Below are 26,458 nucleotides of genomic sequence, written 5' to 3' on the forward strand. Positions count from 1 at the left end.
AACTATACATTTTCATGTGTACAGCATCTGATCACATCTCAAAACATTTGGAAGGGCAGAGTACCTGAAACTGGAGGGGAAAGGTAGCAATACAATAGCTGAAAATGTGTTGCTGGAAAAGCGCAGCAGGTCAGGCAGCATCCAGGGAACAGGAGAATCGACGTTTCGGGCATAAGCCCTTCTTCAGAAATGAGGAAAGTTTGTCCAGCAGGCTAAGATAAAAGGTAGGGAGGAGGGACTTGGGGGAGGGGCGTCGGAAATGTGATAGGTGGAAAGAGGTCAAGGTGAGGGTGATAGGTCAGACTGGGGTGGGGGCGGAGAGGTCAGGAAGAAGATTGCAGGTGAGGAAGGCGGTGCTGAATTCGATGGATTTGACTGAGACAAGGTGGGGGGAGGGGAAATGAGGAAACTGCTGAAATCCGAGTTCATCCCTTGTGGTTGGAGGGTTCCTAGGCGGAAGATGAGGCGCTCTTCCTCCAACCGTCGTTTTGTTGTGGTCTGGCGATGGAGGAGTCCAAAGACCTGCATATCCTTGGTGGAGTGGGAGGGGGAGTTGAAATGTTGAGCCACAGGGTGGTTGGGTTGGTTGGTCCGGGTGTCCCAGAGGTGTTCTCTGAAACGCTCCGCAAGTAGCCGGCCTGTCTCCCCAATATAGAGGAGGCCACATCGGGTGCAGAGGATGCACTAGATGATGTGTGTGGAGGTGCAGGTGAATCTGTGGCGGATATGGAAGTTTCCTTTGGGGCCTTGGAGGGAGGTGAGAGGGGAGGTGTGGGCGCAAGTCTTGCACCTCCTGCGGTTGCAGGGGAAGGTGCTGGGAGTGGAGGTTGGGTTGGTGGGGGGTGTGGATCTGATGAGGGCGTCACGGAGGGAGTGGTCTTTAGGGAATGCTGATAGGGGAGGGGAGGGAAATATATCCTTGGTGGTGGGGTCCGTTTGGAGGTGGCGGAAATGACGGCGGATGACCACCAATCTCCATGTAACTACCACCCCACCAATCTCCATGTAAATACCAGCCCACCAATCTCCATGTAACCACATTCTCCTAGAAATACAATAGGACAAGAGTCTAGAAGTAAAGAAAAGGATAGGTTAAATTGAAAAAGGAAAAGAGGATCAAGAGTAACAGGTTCAGTTTCCAATCCAAAGATGTGCAGGCTATGTGAATTGTCCATGCTAAATTGCTCACAGTGCTCAGGGATGCGTAGGTTAGGCGCATTAGTCAGGGGTAAATGTAGAGTAATAGGGCAGGGGAATGGATCTGGGTGGGTCACTCTTTGGAGGGTCAGTGTGGACTTGTTCGGCCGAACATAATCCAATCCAGTAATGGATTGCAGTTTCCCTTTGTTATAACTCACAAGGGTCATGTGCTGAAAATTGAGCCTCGTTACTCTGGAGTCATCACAAAAGTTAAAGATTTTTTTAAATTATGCAAAGTTCCCCAATTTACATGCCTTCAGACCCAGGTTGATAGAAAACACAGACCAGGTTTCTGTATTGAACAAGAATAATTATTCATTATATGTAGTTAGATTTGAGCTACATGACCAATTATAAACTGTCAGTATATAATACTATGAATTAAAAAGTCTAATTCATCATAAACTCCCTCATTAGCTTAAGACTGGTTAATTATGTTAACGTTAGGTAAGAGACATTGTTATCTCCTACGAAATAGTAACTAGGTCAATGCTACATGACTGTTGACAGTGGAACTGACTAATATCTAACAACAAACTGACAATTTATCTCAAGAGGGTTGGAATATAAAAGCAGCGATATGCTTCTGAGACTTTATAAAGCTCTAGTTAGGCCCCATTTGGAATATTGTGTCCAATGTTGGGCTCCAGACCTCAGGAAGGACATACTGGCACTGGAGCGTGTCCAATGGAGATTCACACGTATGATTTCTGGAATGGTAGGCCTAACATATGATGAACGGCTGAGGATCCTGGGATTGTATTCATTAGAGTTTAGAAGGTTGAGGGGAGATCTAATAGAAGCTTACAGATAGTGCATGGCTTAGTAAGGATGGACGCTGGGAATTTGTTTCCATTAGGCTAGGACCCGTGGGCACAGCCTTAGAATTAGAGGGGGTCAATTTAAAATGGACATGAGAAGACATTTCTTCAGCTAGAGAGTGGTGGACCTGTGGAATTCAGCACCATGGAGTGCAGTGGAGGTCGGGGTATTAAATGTCTTCAAGGCAGAGAATGATAAATTCTTGACCTCGCAAGGAATTAAGGGTTACAAGGAGAGTGCGGGTAAGTGGAGTTAAAATGCCCATCAGCATGATTAAATGGTGGAGTGGACTCAATGGGGAAAATGGCCTCACTTCCACTCCTATGTCTTATAGTCTTATGGTCTAAGCTTAGAGCAGTTCCTCCCAGTGATAGTCATTTATATATCACTGAGTAGAAATATTTCCAAAGCTTCTGAGAGAACCTTTTCAGGCCATCTGCCTTATACCAGAGTGTCCACCTCTAATTCACACCTTGAACATTCACTCCCTCTGTTGCTGTATCATCAAGGACAGCAGCAACTTGCTATATGACCTTTGAAAGCAGCTTTCAAATCTATGGCATCTACAGCTGGAAGGACAAGGGCAGCAGGCTCATTATGGCACCACCATCAGCAAATTGCTGTTCAACCAACATGACACTCTGACTTACACCTATATTGTTAGCTCCTTTGTCATCTTTATGTCAACATTCTGAAACTTCCTCCCTGCCAGCACTATGGAAATTCACCTCTTGGACAGAAGTATTTCAAGAAGACAGTTCACCACCAACTTCTCAAAGGAAGCTAGAATACATTCCCTATCAGTCATGAATGAAGGCACTATTTTTGGAAAAAAAATTGGATTCTTTAAATTTTGTGATGCTTTAGAGCCAATGAGGATGATTCTTTTACTCTACAGTGTTCCTGGACTTTTATTTGTTGATATTGTCTGGGTTGTGTCAATTAGTAGAATAAGAACTTGGAGAAATTGATTTGATTATTTGGAAACACTGTATAATGAAAGATATAATTATTTGGAGGAACCCAATATTTGAAAAGAAAGTTATAAAACCAGAAAGAAAGTGAAAGACAAGAATGAAAAGAGAAAATATGGAAAAATACAATGCAAAGAAAACAATGGGAATAAAAAAAACAAGAAAGAATAAATATATATTAAATAAGAGAAGAAAAAAAATTCAATGAGAGGAGAGAATTATAGTTAAGAATGAACTTTGTTATTTTCTTCATATGTTCGACAAATTCCCCAGCTGTTACATATTTATCTGTTAATTTGGATCAATTTCTGTACCATGTGAAATTATTTGCAATTTTTCAAATGAAAGGGCATTAAACTTCTGGGGTCCAATAGCTATTACTCACCGAATCACACGTACAAGTAGCTTATTTACAATTTAAGATTAATATTGCTTTCTGACAAAAGTATCACAAAACTCAAGAGATATACACATTGAATCTAGCTCAAACAATTCAACCTAGACTGTTTCAGAACCCTGTAAATGACGTTGCTCATCAGGTGTTTTGTCTAGTGTTTCCACTGTACTCTGTTCCGAAGCCTTGAACTTCTCCTGGTCTCGTCCACCTGGACTTCTCCACAGGTCATCACCTCCAGCAGATGCTATGGGTGAAATTCCATCTGACATTTGATTGACCGTTTCACCAAAAGCACTTTGCAGGGGTGCAGAGACTGCAGAGTTCATCACATACAATGCATTCCCTACATGTCGAGACACCTGGAATGAGAATGAATAAAAAAAAGTATTAGTGCTTGTCATTACTTAGAACTTTACAATTAAATGATTTGCTTTCAATTAAAATATTTAACATATAGTCAGAGCCAGTGTTTATCTTGCTTCTATAAAACAAAGAACTGTTTTGAAGAAGGGTCACTGGATCTGAAATGTTAACTCTTCTTACTCTCCACAGATGCTGCCAGACCTGCTGAGTTTCTCCAGCAATTTATGCTTTCGTTTTGTCAGATTTCTGTTGAGCTTTTGCCTATAAACAGGCCAGTAAAAATGTAAATATCATATTCTTATAATTGCTTTCGTTTTGTCAGATTTCTGTTGAGCTTTTGCCTATAAACAGGCCAGTAAAAATGTAAATATCATATTCTTATAATTGGCAGAATCCTCAACACTGTTTTCACAGTTTAAGAATCTTCTAAAATTCTCTACAGACATTGAAATACTTTTCTGCTATTAACCTTTGTAAGAATTGTAACAGTCTAGCATTATGTCCTCAAATCAACTTTTAAGTCTAAGGAAGTTAGGGTGATAGTGTTATGAACCCAATTGATGATAATGCTGACAAGTCAGATCCCAGAATGAAATCTGTTTGACAAACCGTAAGTTTTATTTTTGCAATTTTGTTATTGTGGTGGTCAGACACTGAAAACATTCAGAAGATGCACTTACAGCAAATAACATAAATATAGTCCACAAAAGAAAAAAAACATACACCACACAATTTGGAAAGATTTTATCATAAATTGCAAAAACATCCTTTATCCCAGCAATATTCTTTACAAACACTCAATCCCAGTGAATTAACAGTTTTATCTTCACTCTTGAATTTTGAAAACAGCTGATGAGGTTGGAACCATTGCCATTCAGAAATTTATACATATTCATCTGTTCTAACACTAGTACAATTTCAACATTTAAGAGGCATTTAGATGGGTATATGAATAGGAAGGTTTTGGAGGGATATGGACCGGTGCTGGCAGGTGGGACTAGATTGGGTTGGGATATCTGGTCAGCATGGACGGGTTGGACCGAAGGGTCTGTTTTCATGCTGTACATCTCTATGACTCTATAATAGTAACAGATTATTTACAATTTTCCCACAAGGTGGTAGTGTATTTGCTAGTTTGGTGTCACAAAAAAAATCCATTTGAAATGCCAATTGCTGATTTTATGATGAACTAACAAACATACCACAAGAGTAGGCCATTTAGCCTTTCAAACCTCCTCTGCCATTCATTAAGATTATAGCTGATATGATATTAAACTCAACTCAATATTTCTACATACCCCGAATAACTTTTCATCCACTTGATAATCAAGAAAAATCTACCTCTGCCTTAAAGTTGTTAATGGAGATGATGAATATTGGACCTGTGGCCATCTGAGAGCCTGGAATGTACCTGTGATTGGATTTTCAAAGCTGGACCCAGCTTCAGACCCATTGTATCCAGAAGATGTCCTTCAGTGAGAAGAAGAAGAGTCACCCCGTCAATAGTATGATCTTTGAAGGTCTAGGGGTTAGGAGAATGAAAAGTATGAATATTGACCAAGCCTCTAAACCAATGCCCCCTCCAGATTCACTATAGTCAGAACCAAGGAAATGCATTGATTGGCAAAATAACTGGCTAATTAATGAGCATTTAAGTAATAAAAGCAGAAAGTGTGAGAGAAATTCAACAGTACCAGCAACATCTGAATAGAGATAAGTAGATTTGGTTCAGAAGATTGAACCCAAAACATCAGCTGTTTATCTCGCTACAGATGCTGCCAGACCTGCTAAGTTGCTGTAGCACTTTTTATTTTATTTCATGTCTTCAGCGTCCACAGCATTTTACTTTCAACTAAGCACTCAAAGGGCTATTTTCTGCCCCGCCTCAAAGACTGACTGACTCACTCACTATCACTCACTATCCTGAAGAAGGGCTTATGCCCGAAACGTCGATTCTCCTGTTCCCTGGATGCTGCCTGACCTGCTGCGCTTTTCCAGCAACACATTTTCAGCTCACTCACTATCACAGTCACTCTCACAATCACTTTCATACTCTCACACTTCCACATTGATTCACTCTCACACTCACTCACTGTCACACACTCTCTCTCTCATCCTATCGAGGGCTGCTGGGATGAGCGGGTCAGATATGCTAGCAGCTCTCTTAGTTGATATTTCTTCCAGTTACGGGGCTGACATCCTATCTCCAGCCAATTAATGCCTCTTATTGGGTTAAATGGCTGAGAGACCATCAATATCGATGTCAATGCATTCTCCACTGTGTGGGTGGTGTGGCACCACCAGAATAAAATCTGGTGGTTATTAAATGAAGGATTCAGTAATGGTTTTTATTGATTTATTTTGCTTGTCCTTGCCTAATGGTGGCTTTGAAAAATAAACTGAGTGGTTGCTTCTTCAGGCTGTTCCTGGTTATGTGTGCCTGATGAAGGGCTCCAGCCCAAAACATCGATTCTCCTGCTCCTCGGATGCTGCCTGACCTGCTGCGCTTTTCCAGCAACACACTCTGAACTCTGATCTCCAGCATCTGCAGACCTCACTGTCTCTTGGTTATGTGTGCCACTTATTCTTTGTTTCAGAACAGATGCTGCTTGCATTCATTCATCCATGTCTACTGAATTGTTGATTTTAATGAGAATGATGGTGCATGTTGGAGCAAGTACTGAGATCTTGTTCTTTCCAAGCATTTGTTATGTAAGGAGTTCTGCCTTGGGCAGATCTATCATTAAGGACATTAAACTGAGGGCAGAAGCAAAGTATCACAGATATTGGGTATCTGTAATAAAGCCATAAAAAGACAGGGATAGCTAGCAGGGTGGGCACTTTCTGTGGACAGAGCAGTCGAATTATCAGCTGGATTTCACCCTATGGGGAGTGTGGTTGCGAGGCTGATGAGACCATGAAATGGTGAGGGAAGGTGGGTGCTGGAAGTTCTGTTGTCTTCCAATTGCTTTTCCATTTTTATTTGATTTATTTATTGTCATGTGCATCTTGTTACAAAGTACAGTGAAAAGTGTTGTATAGTGACACCACTCTTTGGTACCAACTTAAAACTCAGAAAAATAAACCAAAACATAGAATATAAAGGGTTATGGGCCTGGTGGTGAGTCACGGATCCCTTTTGCATGTCACAGGAACAAAAGTTGTCACTCTTTGGCGTTATCTCACCTCCACTAACACCCCTGCTACGGAGTCCTCGCTGGACCTTGCCAATGCAGAGGCCACCGATGCCTCCAGGTATGGCACTGGCCCAAACTCGATTCTGCTGCTGCCATGAGTCTGCTTTGGGCCCACCTTGCCGATGCAGCAGCTGCTGATGCTATATTATGGGCCCAAACTTGCCTCTGCTGCCACCTTTATGAATCTGCACTAGACACAGATGCCACTGGGCATCCAAACTTGCCTCTGCAGCAACCATGAGTCAGTGCTTGGACCACCTTGATGATGCAGAAGCCACCAGGAATACAAACTCTCTCTGCAGCTGCCACCCACGAGTCTGCACTGCTGGGTCTACTCAAGGCTGCGCAGCTGGGCCTACTTGAGGCTGTGTTGCTGGGCTCACTTGCCACCGCTGATGCTGTCACCACAACTGAGTTTTTCACCAAGAGGTAAGTAAAATAAAACAGAAGAGGAAAGAAAAGGTAAGAGAGAACAAAAAAGAAATGAAATAAAAAGAAAAGCGGATAGAGCAGATGACCCTGTGCTCAAAAGCTTTACTCCACTTCCATTTTACTAAGGTTGGGGAAGTTGGAATGTGTGCCTCCTGCACAGAAGCTAAGTTAGCCATTAAAATTGGCAATTGATATGTTTCTTCTCCACTGACATTATCAATAGTGCTGGGTTTTCTGCAGTGGGCTGAGGTAACCTTGGGGTGGTGGCATGGACCATCCTGTTGGAGTATTGATTGGGCAATCTGGTGGGGTGTCCATGGTTAGGGTGCTGCCTCCCCACTCCATTCACCATCTTTCATCCTCTTGCTGGAGCCGACTTTGGTGACCATCCATTCCTCCCCCACTCCTCACCTTGGTTCTTCCAGATCACACTTACCTATTTGTCCTTCCATAAGACCTCTTATGACAGATGCTGTCCCATCAATTGCCACTGGTTACAATGGCACTGCTGAGACTGCAGGTTCTCCATGCCCTGGTTGTCAGCTTCTGGGCCAAACAGACTTCTTTTAAAGGAGCTGGAACTTTGAGAAATACAGTCAGAATCCTGCAACTGACTAAAACAGTGCTATAGTGGCTTCATGGCCCACAGTAAAATTGAGCCCAGTGTTCTGGATCAATTACCTTTCATTTGAGCAAAAAAAAAAGAGGCCATTGACATAAAATATTAACTTAGTTTCTGTTTCTACCAAATCTGCTGTAACTTAGAGCACTTTTAGATATTTACATGGAGTTAAAATTTCCTGTGTTGGTACTTAACTCACAATATGGAATTCCCCCCAAGTCCTGGCCAACCTTTATCCCTCATGCCACAGGCAAATTAACTATTTCTCTCACTTTCTGATTGTGAGGCCATGCTGGTTGCTATATTTGCCTCCACTGAAGCATTCAATAAATAAATAATGTAAAGCGACAAAATAAGCCATCATGGAATTGAAAAAGAAAACATTTACTTGAGCACAATCTGAGCAACTTGGCAAGAGGCTGACAAACTTGTAAACATCATCCACTGTCCACTTCTGAATGTTTTCATCTTCTTCTGGTAAGACGACAGTATGGGGTCCTGCTGAAGAAAAGATGGAAAGTTGTCATTTTGCCCTTGTGGGAATTGGAGGTCGAGAAGACATGAAATGTGTCAGTAATTAATTGAAAGCCTCTGTCAGAATTTATAACCACTCTCGATATATGTCATGAATGAATTTATGTAAGATAATATTATAGGAGGAAATTGATGTACTATTCCAAAATCTAGTTGTTGATCAATGATGAAATTAAGCGGTTCCTTTTAAAAGAATTAACATGGTTGTTAAGCAGTTGAAATAAGAATTTATATATTTAATTAATATTTAAAGAAACATATTGAATTAGAACAGATTATACATTTAAAAGGGTGAAGTGATACATTTTGGGAGACAGAGCAAGGAAACTCAATATAAAACAAAAACAGAAATTGCTGGAAAGGCTCAGTACGTCTAGCAGCATCTGTGGAGAGAAATTAAACACTGAGGAAGGGTCACTGGACCTGAAACCTTAACTCTGATTTCTCTCCTCAGATACCTGCTGAGCCGTTCCAGCCATTTCTGTTTTTGTTTCTGATTTCCAACATCTGCAGTCCTTTCAATGTTTATTATGTCAATATAAACTAAATGGTACAATTTCTAAAGGAGGAGAAACCTGGGGATATAGGAGCACAAACTTTTGAAGGTGGTAGGTTGAAGAAGAGGTTAATAAGGTTCTTGGGCTTTTAAGAATGAAGGCTAAAGTAAAGAAGTAAAGGAATTAAGATGAACCTTTACTGAATTTTGTGTTCGTCTCCACTGAAAGATTGTGTTCAAATCTGAGCACATCACTTTAGGAAGAGTGCAAAGATATAAGAATTTAAGTACGTAAAAATAAAACATAAGGAATAGAACCAGGAATTGTCCACGTGGCTCATCAAACCTGTTCCATCATTTAATATGATTTTTGCTGATCTTTGGTTTCAACTCCACTTTCTCACTTGCTGTCCATGTCCTCGATTCTCCGAGGGACCAAAATTCTGTCCGTCTCAGCCTTAAAAATATTCAAAATGGGCATCCACAACACTCTGGGTGAGAGAATGCCAAAGATTCATAAACCTTGGAGTGAAGCAATTTCTTGTCATTTCAGTCCTAAATGATTGTTCAACTTTCCTCACATTTCCCTCATTGCACGCCATCTACCACCATGTTTCCCATTCATTTAACCTGTCCATCTCACTTTGACTCATTTAACTTGTCCATATTGCTTTGGTTAGAAATAAAAAGGATATGGAAGATATAGACTGTAGGGAAATAAATGGTGACATCTTGCAAAATGTCTTGAAATGGGTAAAGGTGGATAAATCCCCACAACCTGATCTGGTGTACCCGAGAACTCTGTGGGAAGCTAGAGAAATGATTGCTGGGCCTCTTGCTGAGGTATTTGTATCATCAATAGTCACAGGTGAGGTGCCAGAACACTGGGGGTTGGCAAACGTGGTGCCACTGTTTAAGAAGGGTGGTAAAGACAAACCAGAGAACTATAGACCGGTGAGCCTGACCTCGGTGGTGGGCAAGTTGTTGGAGGGAATCCTGAGGGACAGGATGTATATGTATTTGGAAAGGCAAGGACTAATTAGGGATAGTCAACATGGCTTTGTGCGTGGGAAATCATGTCTCACAAACTTAATTGAGTTTTTTGAAGAAGTAACAAAGAAGATTGATGAGGGCAGAGCAGTAGATGTGATCTATATGGACTTCAGTAAGGCGTCCGGCAAGGTTCCCCATGGGAGACTGATTAGCAAGGTTAGATCTAATGGAATACAGGGGGAACTAGCCATTTGGATACAGAACTGGCTCAAAGGTAGAAGACAGAGGGTGGTGGTGGAGGGTTGTTTTTCAGACTGGAGGCCCGTGACCAGTGGAGTGCCACAAGGATCGGTCCTGGGTCCTCTACATTAGGTCATTTACATAAATGATTTGGATGCGAGCATAAGAGGTACAGTTAGCAAGTTTGCAGATGACACCAAAATTGGAGGTGTAGTGGACAGAGAAGAGGGTTAGAGCTTAAAAATGTGTTGCTGGAAAAGCGCAGTAAATCAGGTAGCATCAAAGGAACAGGAGAATCGATGTTTCAGGCATAAGCCCTTCTTCAGGAACACATTTTTAAGTTCTGATCTCCAGCATCTGCAGTCCTCACTTTCTCCTAGCGAGGAGGGTTACATCAGTTTACAACAGGATCTGGACCAGATGGGCCAATGGGCTGAGAAGTGGCAGATGGAGTTTAATTCAGATAAATGCAAGGTGCTGCATTTTGGGAAAGCAAATCTTAGCAGGACTTACACACTTAATGGTAAGGTCCAAGGGAGTGTTGCTGAACAAAGAGACCTTGGAGTGCAGGTTCATAGCTCCATGAAAGTGCAGTCGCAGGTAGATAGGATAGTGAAGAAGGCATTTGGTATGCTTTCCTTTATTGGTCAGAGTATTGAGTACAGGAGTTGGGAGGTCACGTTGCGGCTGTACAGGACATTGGTTAGGCCTCTGTTGGAATATTGCATGCAATTCTGGTCTCCTTCCTATCAGAAAGATGTTGTGAAACTTGAAAGGGTTCAGAAAAGATTCACAAGGATGTTGCCAGGGTTGGAGGTTTGAGCTATATGGGGAGAGGCTATACAGGCTGGGGCTGTTTTCCCTGGAGTGTTGGAGGCTGAGGGATGACCTTATAGAGGTTACAAAACTATGAGGGGCATGGATAGGATAAATAGGCAAAGTCTTTTCCCTGGGGTCGGGGAGTCCAGAACTAGAGGGCATAGATTTAGGGTGAGAGGGGAAAGATATAAAAGAGACCTAAGGGGTAACTTTTTCACGCAGAGGGTGTTACGTGTATGGAATGAGCTGCCAGAGGATGTGGTGGAGGCTGGTACAATTGCAACATTTAAGAGGCATTTGGATTGGTATATGAATAGGAAGGGTTTGGAGGGATATGGGCCGTGTGCTGGCAGGTTGGACTAGATTGGGTTGGGATATCTGGTCGGCATGGACGGGTTGGACCGAAGGGTCTGTTTCCATGCTGTGCGTCTCTATGACTCTAATTAAGCATTAGAGAGAACATAGAAAAGTTTGACAAGAATGATTGGAGGGATAAGGAACTTCAGGTACATTGAAAGATTGGAGGAGCTTGGTCTGTTCTCCTTAGATAAAGGGAAGGTTAATATTAAACGTGATAGAGCTGTTCAACATCATATGGGGACCGGACAGAGTAGGTAGGAAGAAACCATTCACATTAGGAAAGGACTGAGAACAAGAGGATACTGATTTAAGGTGAATGGTAAAATTCCCGAAAGCGAGACAAAGAAAATATTTTTACACAGACAGTGGTTAGGATCTGGAATTAGCTGCATGAGGGCATGGTGTAGGCATATTCAGCCATGGCTTTCAAAAGACAATTAGATTATTAAGTGAAGAGTGAATGTTTGCAGAGCTTCAGAGAAAAGGCGATAGTCAATTTGCTCTTGAAGAGGGTCAGCAGAGACATGCTGGACAAAAAGTCTCTCTCTCTGCTGAATCAGTGTACAGTTCTAATATATATTTGTTTTGATTCTCATGTTCCTGAGATGCCCTAAGAATTAATTAATTTCAATTAAAAACAGAAACTGCTGGAGAAACTCAACAAGTCTGGAAACATCTATGGGGACAGAAACAAAAGAAATGTTTTGAATGCACTATGATTTTTCTCTGGAACTCAATTAATATTTTATTTTTAAGTGTTACGTGAGCACGTACTGTACACAGACAGGTCCATTCATCATAACCAACAAGCATAGATAGTAGATCATAAAACAAGATTAAGGCAGTTGTTATAACAAACCTTCAATGCATTGGAAAATAATCTCCTACCTGATTTCATTACTGTTCTTCCTGTATCTGAAATCAGCAAGGTATTGCTGGCAGAGGCAATGATGAAGGGAATATATACTTATGTGGCACAGCTTTTGAACATATTCTTCTCAGTTCCAGTGTAAGAAGTATTACCATTGTCTGTCTCTAATAATTTCTCATTGCTACTGCCATGTTTTCTCAATCTTTGCTTACTCTCTTTATAACCACTAATTAATCCAAAAGGGCATAGTAAGTTTGTGTCCATTTTGTTTTGGTTTGGTTTAGCTGAAAGACAAAACTTTGACTCATTTTCGCATCCAATTTCCTTTCCTTCCACTGCTGTTACTGAGGTGCAGTTCAGCTTCTTGTCTTATATTTGGCCTTTGGATCTACTATAATTATCATCTGCATTCTTCTGAGTGGCCACTCTTTTTATGCCTCTCCGATTCCTATCTTTGCACAATGTATTAATCAGAGGATATGGATTGGATGTTACCAACAGGCTATTATCGACACGAATGTTGCCCAATGCATTTTGATGGAGGAATGCTTCACTGGTTTGTTGACCTTTGGGTAGCCTGTATCTGTTGTGATATGCATTGGCATCTGTTGAAATGACAGGACAAAGGAAAGGCACTTCCACTCTCAATGGTCATTTTCGATGAGCGTTCTCCAGCACCTTCTGATGGAGTAATGCATCCACTTCCAGCCTAGAATTGAATTCAATCACTTTAGATTAAAGATTCCTGCCTCATAATAGATAATGTTTTAAAAAAATACTACTTCTGATTCTCCCTACATAGAATAAAGACAAGGGGTAAATTGACATAAACACACACATTGTTTTTCCCATGCTGTCTATGCATAAATTCTGGAATTTTCAATTGGTTGTCCATTACAGAAATCACTGGAAGTGAGTATTAGATAGTTTCAATAATGGATGTCCTGTCCACAGTGAATGTTTATAGACCTGGAGCACCTTGAAAATGTCTTCAAATCTCAAATATTTTACTGACAGGGAAATATATTAACTTTATAAGATTGGTCACAATATTAGCAGTTGTTCAAAGCTCAATATCTTAATTTGAATTGTAATGGAGTGCTGGTGTATTAAAATGACAAACAGAAAATGCTATAACAGGAGAGAAAGGACAACTTGAAATTAGTCTTCAGCAGCATAAATAGAAAAGGAAATCAATATAATGTAAAATGAGCTGCTAATTTGCTTCCATTATGCATTCGTCCAAGCATTCCATGAAGCATCATGAAAATTAAAGAACAAAATTTTCATTCTCACAGTGTTATCGTAGAGAATAGACCCCAATCCCATAGTCAGCCTGCTAACAAGAATAGCATGGGAGCCAAGAAGTGACAGAACAGTGCAAAAGGTGGGGAGGGAGAGAGGTTGCAGATAGAACAGTGCAAGAAACACTGCTGGTGGTAAGAAATGGTACAAAGGTGGATAACCCATGCAAGGCCTGAGATGGGTGGACAGGATAACTTAAGAGGTGAGAGGGCAGCTAGAGGCCTACATACTCGGACTTGGGGAGGGAACCAGGTAGACATCATTGACCACTTGATTGGGTTGTTAATTTGGGCAAATCAGGAAAGCTCTGGCTCATCAATATTAAGAGGAAATTTAGAATCTCCTCTGTTTAGGAGGCTGACTACAGACAGTGTACTATGCACAAGTAAATAAAGGGTGGCTTGATGATGGATACTGGCCTCTGTGCAGTTATTTCAGTGGTGACATGAGTGCGATTATTAAAGGGGGCCAAAGGCACTTTACATGTTGTTAGGGCTTTCCATAGCTGAGACACAAAATGGTCAACATATGTTTAAACAGAATTAAAAGCCTGTTCCAGCATTTAGGTGAGATTGAGTTGAAACTCCTGAATGTACTGGTCACAGACAATGGGACATAGTTTACCAGGAGAGAATTTGAGTATTTCCTGAAGTTGAATGGCATTCAGCACATAAGGACAGCTCCATTCCATCCATTCTCCAATGGTCTGGCAGAAAGATGGACCAAATGATGAAGGCAGGCTTAAAGAAGCAGCCTACAGCATCACTTGATGCCAACCTGTTCCAGTTCCTGCTTGATTATAGGACCACCCTGCATGCAACAATAGAATTGCTGAGGGGGAGTAGACTCCACACCAGGATAAACCTGATATACCCACACGTGTGGGGAAGGTCGGAGTGTGAAATGGTAGCAGGAATGCCAATGCTGACACAGGCATCCTTTGGGAGAGAGAGAGAATTTAATTCAAGGGAATAATTTTTGTGCTGGTACGATGGAAGTGGCCCTGCATGGGTGGGTATGAAAGGATACAGTCCTGAATAAACATCTAGATCACCTGAAAGCTGTTAACATGAAAATGTGGCAGGGCAAAATATACCTGGTCCCTCACTTTGTCTTTCACTGTGTCTCACACCTGCACACACACACCATGGGTTCTGGGGAAAAAATAAGCACTACCGCACTTAGGTGGTAGTGTGGGGGTTAAATTTAAAAAAGAAAGAAAAAAATAAACCGCAAGCACAGCACTACCGCACTTAGGGGGTAGTGTGGGGGTTAAATAAAAAAAAATATATATACCTGGTCCCTCAGAACAGCCAGAAGGCCTGAAAGAAACTACAGGTTCGCCCCTTCCATCTAGTGTTGAGGAAACCTCAGAGTCCAAGGCAGATGCAGCCTCCATACCATTAGTGCTGGAAGGTGAGGGGGAAACTCCCCTGAGATGCTCATGACACAAGAGATGGAGTATAATCTGGTACACACAGTCTGTGTCAGAGTCCGAGTCAAAGGAACTGGATCTGGGACAAAAATGTCACAGGAAAAGCTAGAAGAGAATGACCAGGCCCACATACTTAGACTTGGGGAGGTGGTGGAGGAATGTAGTGATTAGAACCAGCTGGACTTCATTAACTATGAGGTCCTTGATTGGCCCAGATTAACAACCACAATCAGGAAAACTCTGTTTGACCAATATTAACAGGAGATTTAAAATCTCCTCAGTTCAGGAGACTGACTCTGAGTCGGCAGGCCATAGCCATAGCCATAGCCATAGCCATAGCCATAGCCATAGCCATAGCCATAGCCATAGCCATAGCCATAGCCATAGCCATAGCCATAGCCATAGCCATAGCCATAGCCATAGCCATAGCCATAGCCATAGCCATAGCCATAGCCATAGCCATAGCCATAGCCATAGCCAGAGCACTGTGCACAAGTAAACAAAGGGTGATAGGAGACTGCCCTCTGTGCAATTATTTCAGCAGGACAGAACAATGTGACAGGCAAGAAGAGTGAACAGGACAGTGTAAGAATGTTGGACAAAACAACAGAAGAGTTGAAAGTGGCAATCTTAGGAAAATGTCATAATCCTTAATAAGGAGGCTATAGCAGGACACTTAGAAAATCTTCGCAGAATCAGGATGTCCCAACATGGTTTTGTGAAAGGGAAATTGTGTTTGACTGATTTATTAAAGTTCTTTGTGGAAGTAACAGACAACATGGATAAAGGGAGTTCAGATGTCAGTAAGACATTTGAACAGGTGACACATCAAAATAAGAAGTCATAGTGTAGGGGTAATATATTAGCATGGATAGAGGATTGGTTAGCTAACTGGAGCAGTGGGCAAGCACAGAAGACCATAAGATGAGGGAGCAGAAACAGACCATCTGGCCCATTGCATCAATTATACCCATTCACTGAGATCATGACCAATCTGACAATCCTGAACTCCACCTTCTTGCTTTTTGCCCACAACCCTTAATACTGTTATTGATTAATAATTTATCTCAGACTTTAATATAACAAATGACCCATTCTCGACAGTTTACTGTGGTAAAGAGTTAAATAGGCAATTATGTATTTGGAATCCTGCTGCAAAGGAAAATGACCTCTCCACATCTACCCTATCAAACCCCCTACGAATCTCAATGTTTCATAGAACATAGAACATAGAAGAATACAGCGCAGTACAGGCCCTTTGGCCCTCGATGTTGCGCCAATCCAAGCCCACCTAACCTACACTAGCCCACTATCCTCCATATGCCTATCCAATGCCTGCTTAAATGCCCATAAAGAGGGAGAATCCACCACTGCTACTGGCAGGGCATTCCATGAACTCACGACTCGCTGAGTAAGGAACCTACCCCTAACATCTATCCTATACCTACCACCCCTTAATTTAAAGCTATGCCCCCTCATAATAGCTGATTCCATATGTGGAAAAAGGTTCTCACGGTCAACCCTATCTAAACCCCTAATCATCTTGTACACCTCTATCAAGTCACCCCTAAACCTTCTTTTCTCCAATGAAAACAACCCCAAGTGCCTCAGCCTTTCCTCATAAGATCTTCCTACCATACCAGGCAACATCCTGGTAAACCTCCTCTGCACCCGTTCCAGTGCCTCCACATCCTTCCTATAGTATGGCGACCAAAACTGCACACAATACTCCAGATGCGGCCGCACCAGAGTCTTATACAACTGCAACATGATCTCAGGACTCCGGAACTCAATTCCTTGACCAATAAAAGCCAGTACGCCATATGCCTTCTTCACCGCACTATTTACCTGGGTGGCAACTTTCAAAGATCTGTGTACATGGACACCAAGATCCCTCTGCTCATCCACACTACCAAGTATCCGACCATTAGCCCAGTACCCCATCTTTTTGTTACTCTTACCAAAGTGAATCACCTCACACTTAGCTACATTGAACTCCATTTGCCACCTTTCTGCCCAGTTCTGCAGCTTATCTATATCCCGCTGTAACCTGCCACATCCTTCCTCACTGTCAACAACTCCTCCGACTTTCGTATCATCCGCAAACTTGCTCACCCAACCTTCTAGCCCCTCCTCCAGGTCATTTATAAAAATGACAAACAGCAATGGTTCCAAAACAGATCCTTGTGGAACACCGCTAGTAACGGCACTCCAAGATGAACCTTTACCATCAACTACTACCCTCTGTCTTCTTCCAGCCAGCCAATTCCTAATCCAAACCTCCAACTCACCCTCAATGCCATACCTCCGTATTTTTTGAAGTAGCCTACCATGGGGAACCTTATCAAATGCCTTACTAAAATCTATATACACCACATCTACCGCTTTCCCCACGTCCACCTCCTTAGTCACCTTCTCAAAGAATTCAATAAGGTTTGTGAGGCACGACCTGCCCTTCACAAAACCATGCTGACTATCCTTGATCACATTTTTCTTATCCAGATGTTCATAAATCCTATCCCTTACAAATCTCTCTAAGACTTTGCCCACAACAGAAGTGAGACTCACCGGCCTATAGTTACTAGGGTTATCTTTACTCCCCTTCTTGAACAAGGGAACCACATTTGCTATCCTCCAGTCTACTGGCACTACTCCTGTAGACAACGAGGACATAAAAATCAAGGCCAATGGCTCTGCAATCTCCTCCCTTGCTTTCCAGAGAATCCTAGGATAAATGCCATCAGGCCCAGGGGACTTATCTATTTTCACCCTTTCCAGAATTTCCAACACCTCTTCCCTACATACCTCAAAGCCATTCATTCTACTTAATTTTGACTCAGTATTCACATCGGCAACAATGTCCTGTTCCTGAGTCAATACTGACGAAAAGTATTCATTCAATGTCTCTCCAATCTCTTCAGCCTCCACACGCAACTTCCCACTACTATCCTTGACTGGACCTATTCTTACCCGAGTCATTCTTTTATTCCTGACATACCTATAGAAAACCTTAGGGTTTTCCCGAATCCTACCAACTAAGGACCTTTCATGTCCCCTCCTTTCTGCTCTTAGCTCTCTCTTCAGGTCCTTCCTGGCTACCTTATAACTCTCAATCGCCCCAATTGAACCTTCACGCCTCATCTTTACATAGGCCGCCTTCTTCCATTTAACAAGGGATTCCAATTCCTTATTAAATCACAGCTCCCTCACACGACCCTTTCCTCCCTGCCTGACGGGTACATACTTATCAAGGACACTCAATAGTTGCTCCTTGAACAAGCTCCACATATCAATTACGCCCTTGCCTTGAAGCCTACTTTTCCAAGTCACGCATCCTAAGTCATGCCTCACCGCATCATAATTTCCCTGCCCCCAGTTATAACTCTTGCCCTGCAGTGCACACTTATCCCTCTCCATCACTAGAGTAAAAGTCACCGAATTGTGGTCACTGTCCCCAAAGTGCTCACCTAACTATAATTCTAACACCTGGCCTGGTTTGTTACCCAGAACCAAATCCAGTATGGCCTCACCTCTCATTGGCCTATCTACATATTGTGTCAGGAAATCCTCCTGCACACATTGGACAAACACCGACCCATCTAACGAACTAGAGCTATAGCTTTCCCAATCAATATCAGGAAAGTTAAAGCCCCCATAACAACCACCCTATTACTTTCACTCTTCTCCTGAATCATCCTCGCAATCCTTTCTTCTACGTTTCTAGGACTATTAGGAGGCCTGTAAAAAACTCCTAACAGGGTGACCTCACCTTTCCTATTCCTAACCTCAGCCCAAACTACCTCAGATGGCGAGTCTTCATCCATCATCCTTTCCACCGGTGTAATACGATCTTTTACAAGCAATGCCACACCTCCCCCTCTTTTACCCCCACCTCTGACCCTACTAAAACATTTAAACCCTGGAACCTGCAACAGCCAATCCTGTCCCTGTTCTACCCATGTCTCCGTAATAGCCACAACATTGAAGTCTCAGATACCAACCCACGCTGCAAGTTCACCTACCTTATTTCGTATACTTCTTGCATTGAAGTATACACACTTCAATCCACTTTCCTGTTTACAGGCACCCTCCTTTGAGATTGATGCCATGTTCCTAACCTCCCTACACTCCAGGTCCTGCACCCTAAAGCTACAGTCTAGGTTCCCATGCCCCTGCAGAGTTAGTTTAAACCCCCTCCAAGAGCACTAGCAAACCTCCCGCCAAGGATACTGGTGCCCCTCAGGTTCAGGTGTAGACCATCCTGTTTACAGAGGTCCCACCTTCCCCAGAAAGAACCAGTTATCCAAATACTGGAATCCCTCCCTCCTGCACCATCCCTGTAGCCATGCATTTAACTGTTCTCTCTCCCTATTCCTCGACTGTCTATCACGTGGCACGGGTAACAAACCAGAGACAACAACTCTGTTTGTTCTAACTCTGAGCTTCCAACCTAGCTCCCTGAAAGCCTGCCTAACATCCTCAGCCCTCCTCCTACCTATGTCATTGTTGCCAATGTGGACTACGACTTTGGGCTGCTCCCCCTTCCCCTTAAGGACCCGGAAAACACGATCAGAGACATCACGTACCCTTGCACCTGGGAGGCAACATACCAAACGTGAGTCTCTCTCGCCCCCACAAAACCGCCTATCTGTGCCCCGAACTATCGAGTCCCCAATTACTATTGCTCTGCTCTTCTCCACCCTTCCCTTCTGAGCAACGGGGACAGGCGCGCTTTTATAGGGAAAAAAACCTACTCAGGTAAGCTTACGCTATACCTGCTTCCGGGTCCCGGCTGCCCCTCTGGTCTTCGCCACTTCCCCCTGCTGCTCCCGCTCTTTCTGTGAAGAGAAAAAAAAACACTGCTGCCCGCTACCAGTAAGTAATTTTAAAACAAACTGTCTCACCTTAGCTGTAGCCTTCCAGGTTCCTTTAAACTCTGCTGCTGCTCGCACACAAAATGACCGTTGGCGTCGAAGGGTGAGTATTTATACTCACTGCTTTCCTTCCCGGCTGCCCCTCTGGTCTTCGTCACTTCCCCCTGCTGCTCCCGCTCTTTCTGTAGAGAGAGAAAAAAAACACCGCTGCCTGCTACCGGTAAGTAATTTTAAAACAAACTGTCTCACCTTAGCTGTAGCCTTCCGGGTTCCTTTAAACTCTGCTGCTGCGCGCACTCAAAAAAAAGTAAGGTCACCTCTCTTTCTTCTAAACTTCAATGAATACAGGTCCAACCTAATCAATCTGTCCTCATAAGAAAATCCCTCCATACCTGGGATCAGCCTAGTGAATCTTTTCTGGGCTACCTCCAATGCCGGTATATCTTTCCTTAGATAAGGGCACAAACCTGTTTAGTGTTCTATATAATTTAGCCAGAATTACCTTCCCAGGTCCTTGGATATTTTCAAGTGAGAGTTAGATAGACTCCCGACTAACAAAGGCATCAGAATGCATGGTGGTTGACAGGAAAGTGGAGTTCAGGCCACAACCAGATAAAGCATGATCTTATCAAATAGCGGAACAGACTCAAGGGGCCAACTGGACAGCTTCTGCTCAAATTTGTATTATTAAATGTTTTTAGACTATCTCTTGGAAAACTAGAAATGTGAGTATTTTTCAAAAGGGATGTCCAGTGCTTAAGTGTCTCAGCCTCGAAAACTATGGGTGCCATTGCTTAAGATCAGTGAGGGGCCAGAGTTGGAGGATTGCAGAGATCATGGTGTGCTGTAGGTCTGGAAGAGATAGAAAATGGTGAGTCATTGGAGGGATTTGAAAACACAATCAGACAAAAACTGTGAAGTTGATTATGATCGTAGCTCTTTTTTTATATATAGAATCTATGCAGTAAATTGTATATTTGACTAGTTGTAGAGAAAGGTCAGCATTCAAAAGATTAAACAGCCAATGCATCACTTCTATGATTGCAAGCCTCTACTCACCTAACCAGATTCTGCTTGTGAATCGGTTCTTGGTGTCTGAGCATTGAATCCATTGCTTCTGGCGGAAGAATATTGAAACCTTCAAAGCAAGTTTGTACTATGTTTCTGAGTTCTGACAGATTGGTTCCTATAGAAACTCTCTGAATACAAATATCTGACAACTCCAACACACCTATTTTAAAACTGAAATTGTCAGCATTTTATTAACAAAATGTTTTAAGGAGTCTGAAGAATAGATAGTTGACTTTGGGTTACGAATCAACCAATAGACAATAGGTGCAGGAGTAGGCCATTCTGCCCTTTGAGCCAGCACCACCATTCGTTATGATCATGGCTGATCATCCTCAATCAGTATCCTGTTCCTTCCTTATCCCCATAACCCTTGATTCCACTATCCTTGAGAGCTCTATCCAACTCTTTCTTGAAAGTATGCAAAGACTTGGCCTCCACAGCCTTCTGGGGCAGAGCATTCCATACACCCACCACTGTCTGGGTGAAGACGTTTCTCCTCAACTCTGTTCTAAGTGGCCTACCCCTTATTTTTAAACTGTATCCTCTGGTTCAGGACTCACCCATCATTGGAAACATGCTTCCTGCTTCCAGAGTGTCCAATCCTTTAATAATCTTTTACGTCTCAATCAGATCCCCTCTCAGTCTTCTAAACTCAAGCGTATACAAGCCCAGTCGCGCCAATCTTTCAGCGTAAGATATGCCCCCCATTCCGGGAATTGACCTCGTGAACCTACGCTGCACTCCCTCTATAGCCAGAATGTCTTTCCTCAAACTTGGAGACCAAAACTGCGCACAATATTCCAGGTGCGGTCTCACCAGGGCCCTGTACAGCTGCAGAAGGACCTCTTTGCTTCTATACTCAATTCCTCTTGTTATGAAGGCCAGCATGCTATTAGCCTTCTTCACTGCCTGCTGTACCTGCATGCTTGCTTTCATTGACTGATGTACAAGAACAACTAGATCTTGTTGTACTGCCCCTTTACCTAACTTGACTCCATTTAGGTAGTAATCTGCCTTCCTATTCTTGCCACAAAAGTGGATAACCACATTTATCCACATTAAACTGCATCTGCTATGCATCTGTCCACTCACCTAGCCTGTCCAGGTCACCCTGTATTCTCCTAACATCCTCCTCACATTTCACCCTACCACTCAGCTTTGTGTCATCAGCAAATTTGCTAATATTACTTTTAATACCTTCATCTATATCATTAATGTACATTGTAAAAAGCTGCGGTCCCAGCACTGATCTCTGCGGCATACCACTGGTCACCACCTGCCATTCCTAAAGGGAGCCATTTATCACTACTCTTTGTTTCCCGTTTCAAGATCAATCATTTGAAAAGCAGAACAGCCTTGCGGGGCTACCTGACAAGCTTCTGTTCCAATGTTCTACAGCTAATACCAGATTCAATATACTGTCCAATGATAGGGTCAGCTGACTATGGCCAACACAGGATCAATAAAAAACCTTAAAGAGTTCTTGTGGTTCAATAATATTGTTCCTAATTCTGAGCCAAGAGACACAGATTCAAGTCCATGTGCTCCAGTGGTGTGATTGGGAAAATATCTAAAAACCTTAAATAATAATTAAATTCTTAATGAAAGAAAATCTAGCATGATAAATACCTTAATCAGTTTCATAGATCATAAGATGGCCCTTTAGCCCACAAACTGTTTTCACCATTTGATTAGAGCCTGAATTAAGTATATCTGAACACCATTGTTGGTTGCATATTCCTCAACAAAAAATCTTAGAAAATTCCCGCAATATCAGTTCCAAATTATAAAACATCAACAGCTTTATAAGGCAAGTGAATTCCAGTGTTTTCACTCCCTTTTGCGTGAAGAAGTGTTTGCTGACTTATGACCTTCCAAAGATTTCTCCATGCAATTTTGGTAGCAAGTTGTAGATTGGAATATAACCAAGCACTTCAGATGTTGCAAATGGCTAACCAGGTAAGCGTATGAAGGTACTTTTACAGATTGATTAAAATACACCCCATCTTGCAATTAAATAATTCTTTAAAACATTTATGGGTTTGTGGTGTGTCGACAAACTGGCAAGGTCAGCATTTATTGCTTATTTTTGATTGCCCGGGAGATGGTGGTAGTAAGCTGCCTTCTTGAACCACTGAAGCCCTTGGGGCGAAGGGGCTCCTCCAGTTAGGAAGGGAGTTTCAGGATTTTGACCCAGTGGCACAGGAGGAATGGCAATATAGTTCAACTCAGGATAGTGTTTGGCTTGGAATCGAAAATGCAGATAATGAGATTCTAATGCATCTGCTGCTCTTGTCCTTCTGGTTGGTAGAGGTCACAGATTTGGATGGAGAGTTGGTGAGACATCCACACAATGTACTATAATAACTCACACTGCTGCTATTGTTCATAGATAGTGGAGGGAATGAATGTTGAATGTAGTGAGTGGGTTCCAAACAAACGGGTTGCTTTGTCCTGGATGGCATTAAGCTTTTCAGTGTAACCCATCTGGAAAAGTTAAATGACAACCTCAGGATGTTGTTTGTGGGGAATTCAGTGAATGGCGTTGAACAACAAGAAGCAATGATTACGTTGTCTCTTATTGAAAATGGTTATTGCCTGCTACTTGTGTGGAAAGCATATTACTTGCCACTTCTTAACTCAAGTCTGGATGTCGTCCAGATCTTGCTGCATATGGATACTACTGCTTCAAATATTAAGTGTATGTAAGATCACCAATTATTGTAAAAGCCACCTGATTCAAAAATGTCCTTTAGGAAAGGAAACCTGCTGCTATTAGCTACTCTGGCCTACATTTGACACCAGATGTACAGCAACATATTTGATTCTTAACTCTCATTGAAATAGCACAGCAATTCAGGCAGCATCCGAGGACAGGCAAAATCGACGTTTCGGGCAAAAGCCCTTCATCAGGAATAAAGGCAGAGAGCCTGAAGCGTGGAGAGATAAGCTAGAGGAGGGTGGGGGTGGGGAGAAAGTAGCATAGAGTAAAATAGGTCAGTGGGGGAGGAGATGAAGGTGATAGGTCAGGGAGGAGAGGGTGGAGTGGATAGGTGGAAAAGGAGCTGGGCAGGTCGGACAAGTCCGGACAAGTCAAGGGGACAGTGTTGAGCTGGAGGTTAGAAACTAGGATGAGGTGGGGGAAGGGGAAATGAGGAAGCTGTTGAAGTCCACATTGATGCGCTGAGGTTGAAGTGTTCCGAGGCGGAAGATGAGGCGTTCTTCTCCATATCCTCGGCAGAGTGGGAGGGGGAGTTGAAATGTTGGGCCATGGGGCGGTTTGGTCGATTGGTGCGGGTGTCTCGGAGATGTTCCCTAAAGCGCTCTGCTAGGAGGTGCCCAGTCTCCCCAATGTAGAGGAGACTGCATCGGGAGCAACGGATACAATAAATGATATTAGTGGATGTGCAGGTAAAACTTTGATGGATGTGGAAGGCTCCTTTAGGGCCTTGGATGGAGGTGAGGGAGGAGGTGTGGGCACAGGTTTTACAGTTCCAGCGGTGGCAGGGGAAAGTGCCAGGATAGGAGGGTGGGTCGTAGGGGGGCTTGGACCCCCTACGACCTTTGCGGAAGGCGGAGAGGGGGGGGGAGGGAAATATATCCCTGGTGGTGGGGTCTGTTTGGAGGTGGTGGAAATGTCGGCGGATGATTTGGTTTATGCGAAGGTTGGTAGGGTGGAAGGTGAGCACCAGGGGCGTTCTGTCCTTGTTGCGGTTGGAGGGGTTGGGTCTGAGGGCGGAGGTGCGGGATGTGGACAAGATGCGTTGGAGGGCATCATTAACCACGTGTGAAGGGAAATTGCGGTCTCTGAAGAAGGAGGCCATCTGGTGTGTTCTATGGTGGAACTGGTCCTCCTGGGAGCAGATACGGCGGAGGCGGAGGAATTGGGAATACGGGATGGCATTTTTGCAAGAGATAGGGTGGGAAGAGGTGTAATCCAGGTAGCTGTGGGAGTCGGTGGGTTTGTAGAAAATGTCAGTGTCAAGTCGGTCGAACTAATGGAGATGGAGAGGTCCAGGAAGGGGTGGGAGGTGTCAGAGATGGTCCAGGTAAATTTAAGGTCAGGGTGGAATGTGTTGGTGAAGTTGATGAATTGCTCAACCTCCTCGCAGAAGCACGAGGTGGCGCCAATGCAGTCATCAATGTAGCGGAGGAAGAGGTGGGGAGTGGTGCCGGTGTAATTACGGAAGATCAACTGCTCTACGTAGCCAACAAAGAGACAGGCATAGCTGGGTCCCATACGTGTGCCCATGGCTACCCCTTTGGTCTGGAGGAAGTGGGAGGATTCAAAGGAGAAATTGTTAAGGGTGAGGGCCAGTTCGGCCAAACGAATGAGAGTGTCGGTGGAAGGGTACTGTTGGGAACGTCTGGAGAGTTAAAAACGGAGGGCTTGGAGGCCCTGGTCATGGTGGATGGAGGTGTAGAGGGATTGGATATCCATGGTGAAGATGAGGCGTTGGGGGCCAGGGAAACGGAAGTCTTGGAGGAGGTGGAGGGCGTGGGTGGTGTCTCGAACGTATGTGGGGAGTTCCTGGACTAGGGGGGATAGGACAGTGTCGAGGTAGATAGAGATGAGTTCAGTGGGGCAGGAGCACGTTGAGACAATGGGTCGGCCAGGGTGGTCAGGCTTGTGGATCTTGGGAAGGAGGTAGAACCGGGCAGTGCGGGGTTCCCGGACTATGAGGTTGGAAGCTGTGGGTGGGAGATCTCCTGAGGTGATGAGGTTCTGTATGGTCTGGGAGATGATGATTTGGTGATGGGGGGTGGGGTCATGGTCAAGGGGGCGGTAGGAAGAGGTGTCCTCGAGTTGGCGTTTGGCTTCAGCGATGTACAGGTCAGTGCGCCAGACTACCACTGCGCCCCCTTTATCCGCTGGCTTGATGGTGAGGTCGGGATTGGAGCAGAGAGATTGGAGGGCTGCGCGTTGTGAGGGTGAGAGGTTGGAGTGGGGGAGGGGGGTTCGACAAGTTGAGGCGGTTAATGTCCCGGCGGCAATTGGAAATGAAGAGGTCGAGGGCAGGTATTAGGCCAGCGCGGGGTGTCCAGGTGGATGCAGTGTGTTGGAGGTGGGCGAAGGTGTCCTCGGAAGGTGGGCAGGAGTCCTGATTGTGAAAGTAAGCTCGGAGGCGGAGGCGACGGAAGAATTGTTCGATGTCACGACGTGTATTAAATTCATTGATGCGTGGACGGAGGGGGACAAAGGTGAGTCCTTTGCTGAGGACTGATCGTTTGTACTCAGTGAGGGGGTGGTCTGGAGGGATGGTGAAAACTCGGCAGGGCTGGGAGCTGGGAGCTGGTGTGGATGTAGAGCTGGGAGTGGGGTCGGAGCCAGTACCTGGAGTGGGTGTGATGGTGGGGGGAATGGGGGTAGAGTCATGAGCAGGGGTAGTGTTCCCCTCGGGGTTCTGGGGGGTGGGGATAGTGACAGTGGGGTCTGTGGGGGGCGTGTCAGC

The 26,458-nt window shown here is 43.8% G+C and overlaps 1 protein-coding gene across 1 annotated transcript in view; it reads right to left on the reverse strand.

Moving 5' to 3' along the window:
- Window positions 1-3,494: 3,494 nt before the first annotated feature.
- The window catches only part of samd7 (sterile alpha motif domain containing 7), a 36,202-nt gene continuing 13,238 nt past the window's right edge, over window positions 3,495-26,458 (reverse strand). Inside the window, 6 exon segments of the mRNA XM_087993221.1 lie at window positions 3,495-3,752; window positions 5,168-5,278; window positions 8,396-8,540; window positions 12,351-12,419; window positions 12,421-13,029; window positions 20,994-21,072. Coding sequence (XP_087849347.1) covers window positions 3,495-3,752; window positions 5,168-5,278; window positions 8,396-8,540; window positions 12,351-12,419; window positions 12,421-13,029; window positions 20,994-21,072 — 1,271 coding nt within the window.

This window comes from Chiloscyllium plagiosum, unplaced genomic scaffold (genome assembly GCF_037043375.1).
Source record: "Chiloscyllium plagiosum isolate Xiang-an unplaced genomic scaffold, Cpla_swu_hap1 HiC_scaffold_13, whole genome shotgun sequence".
NCBI classification, from domain to species: Eukaryota; Metazoa; Chordata; class Chondrichthyes; order Orectolobiformes; family Hemiscylliidae; genus Chiloscyllium; species Chiloscyllium plagiosum.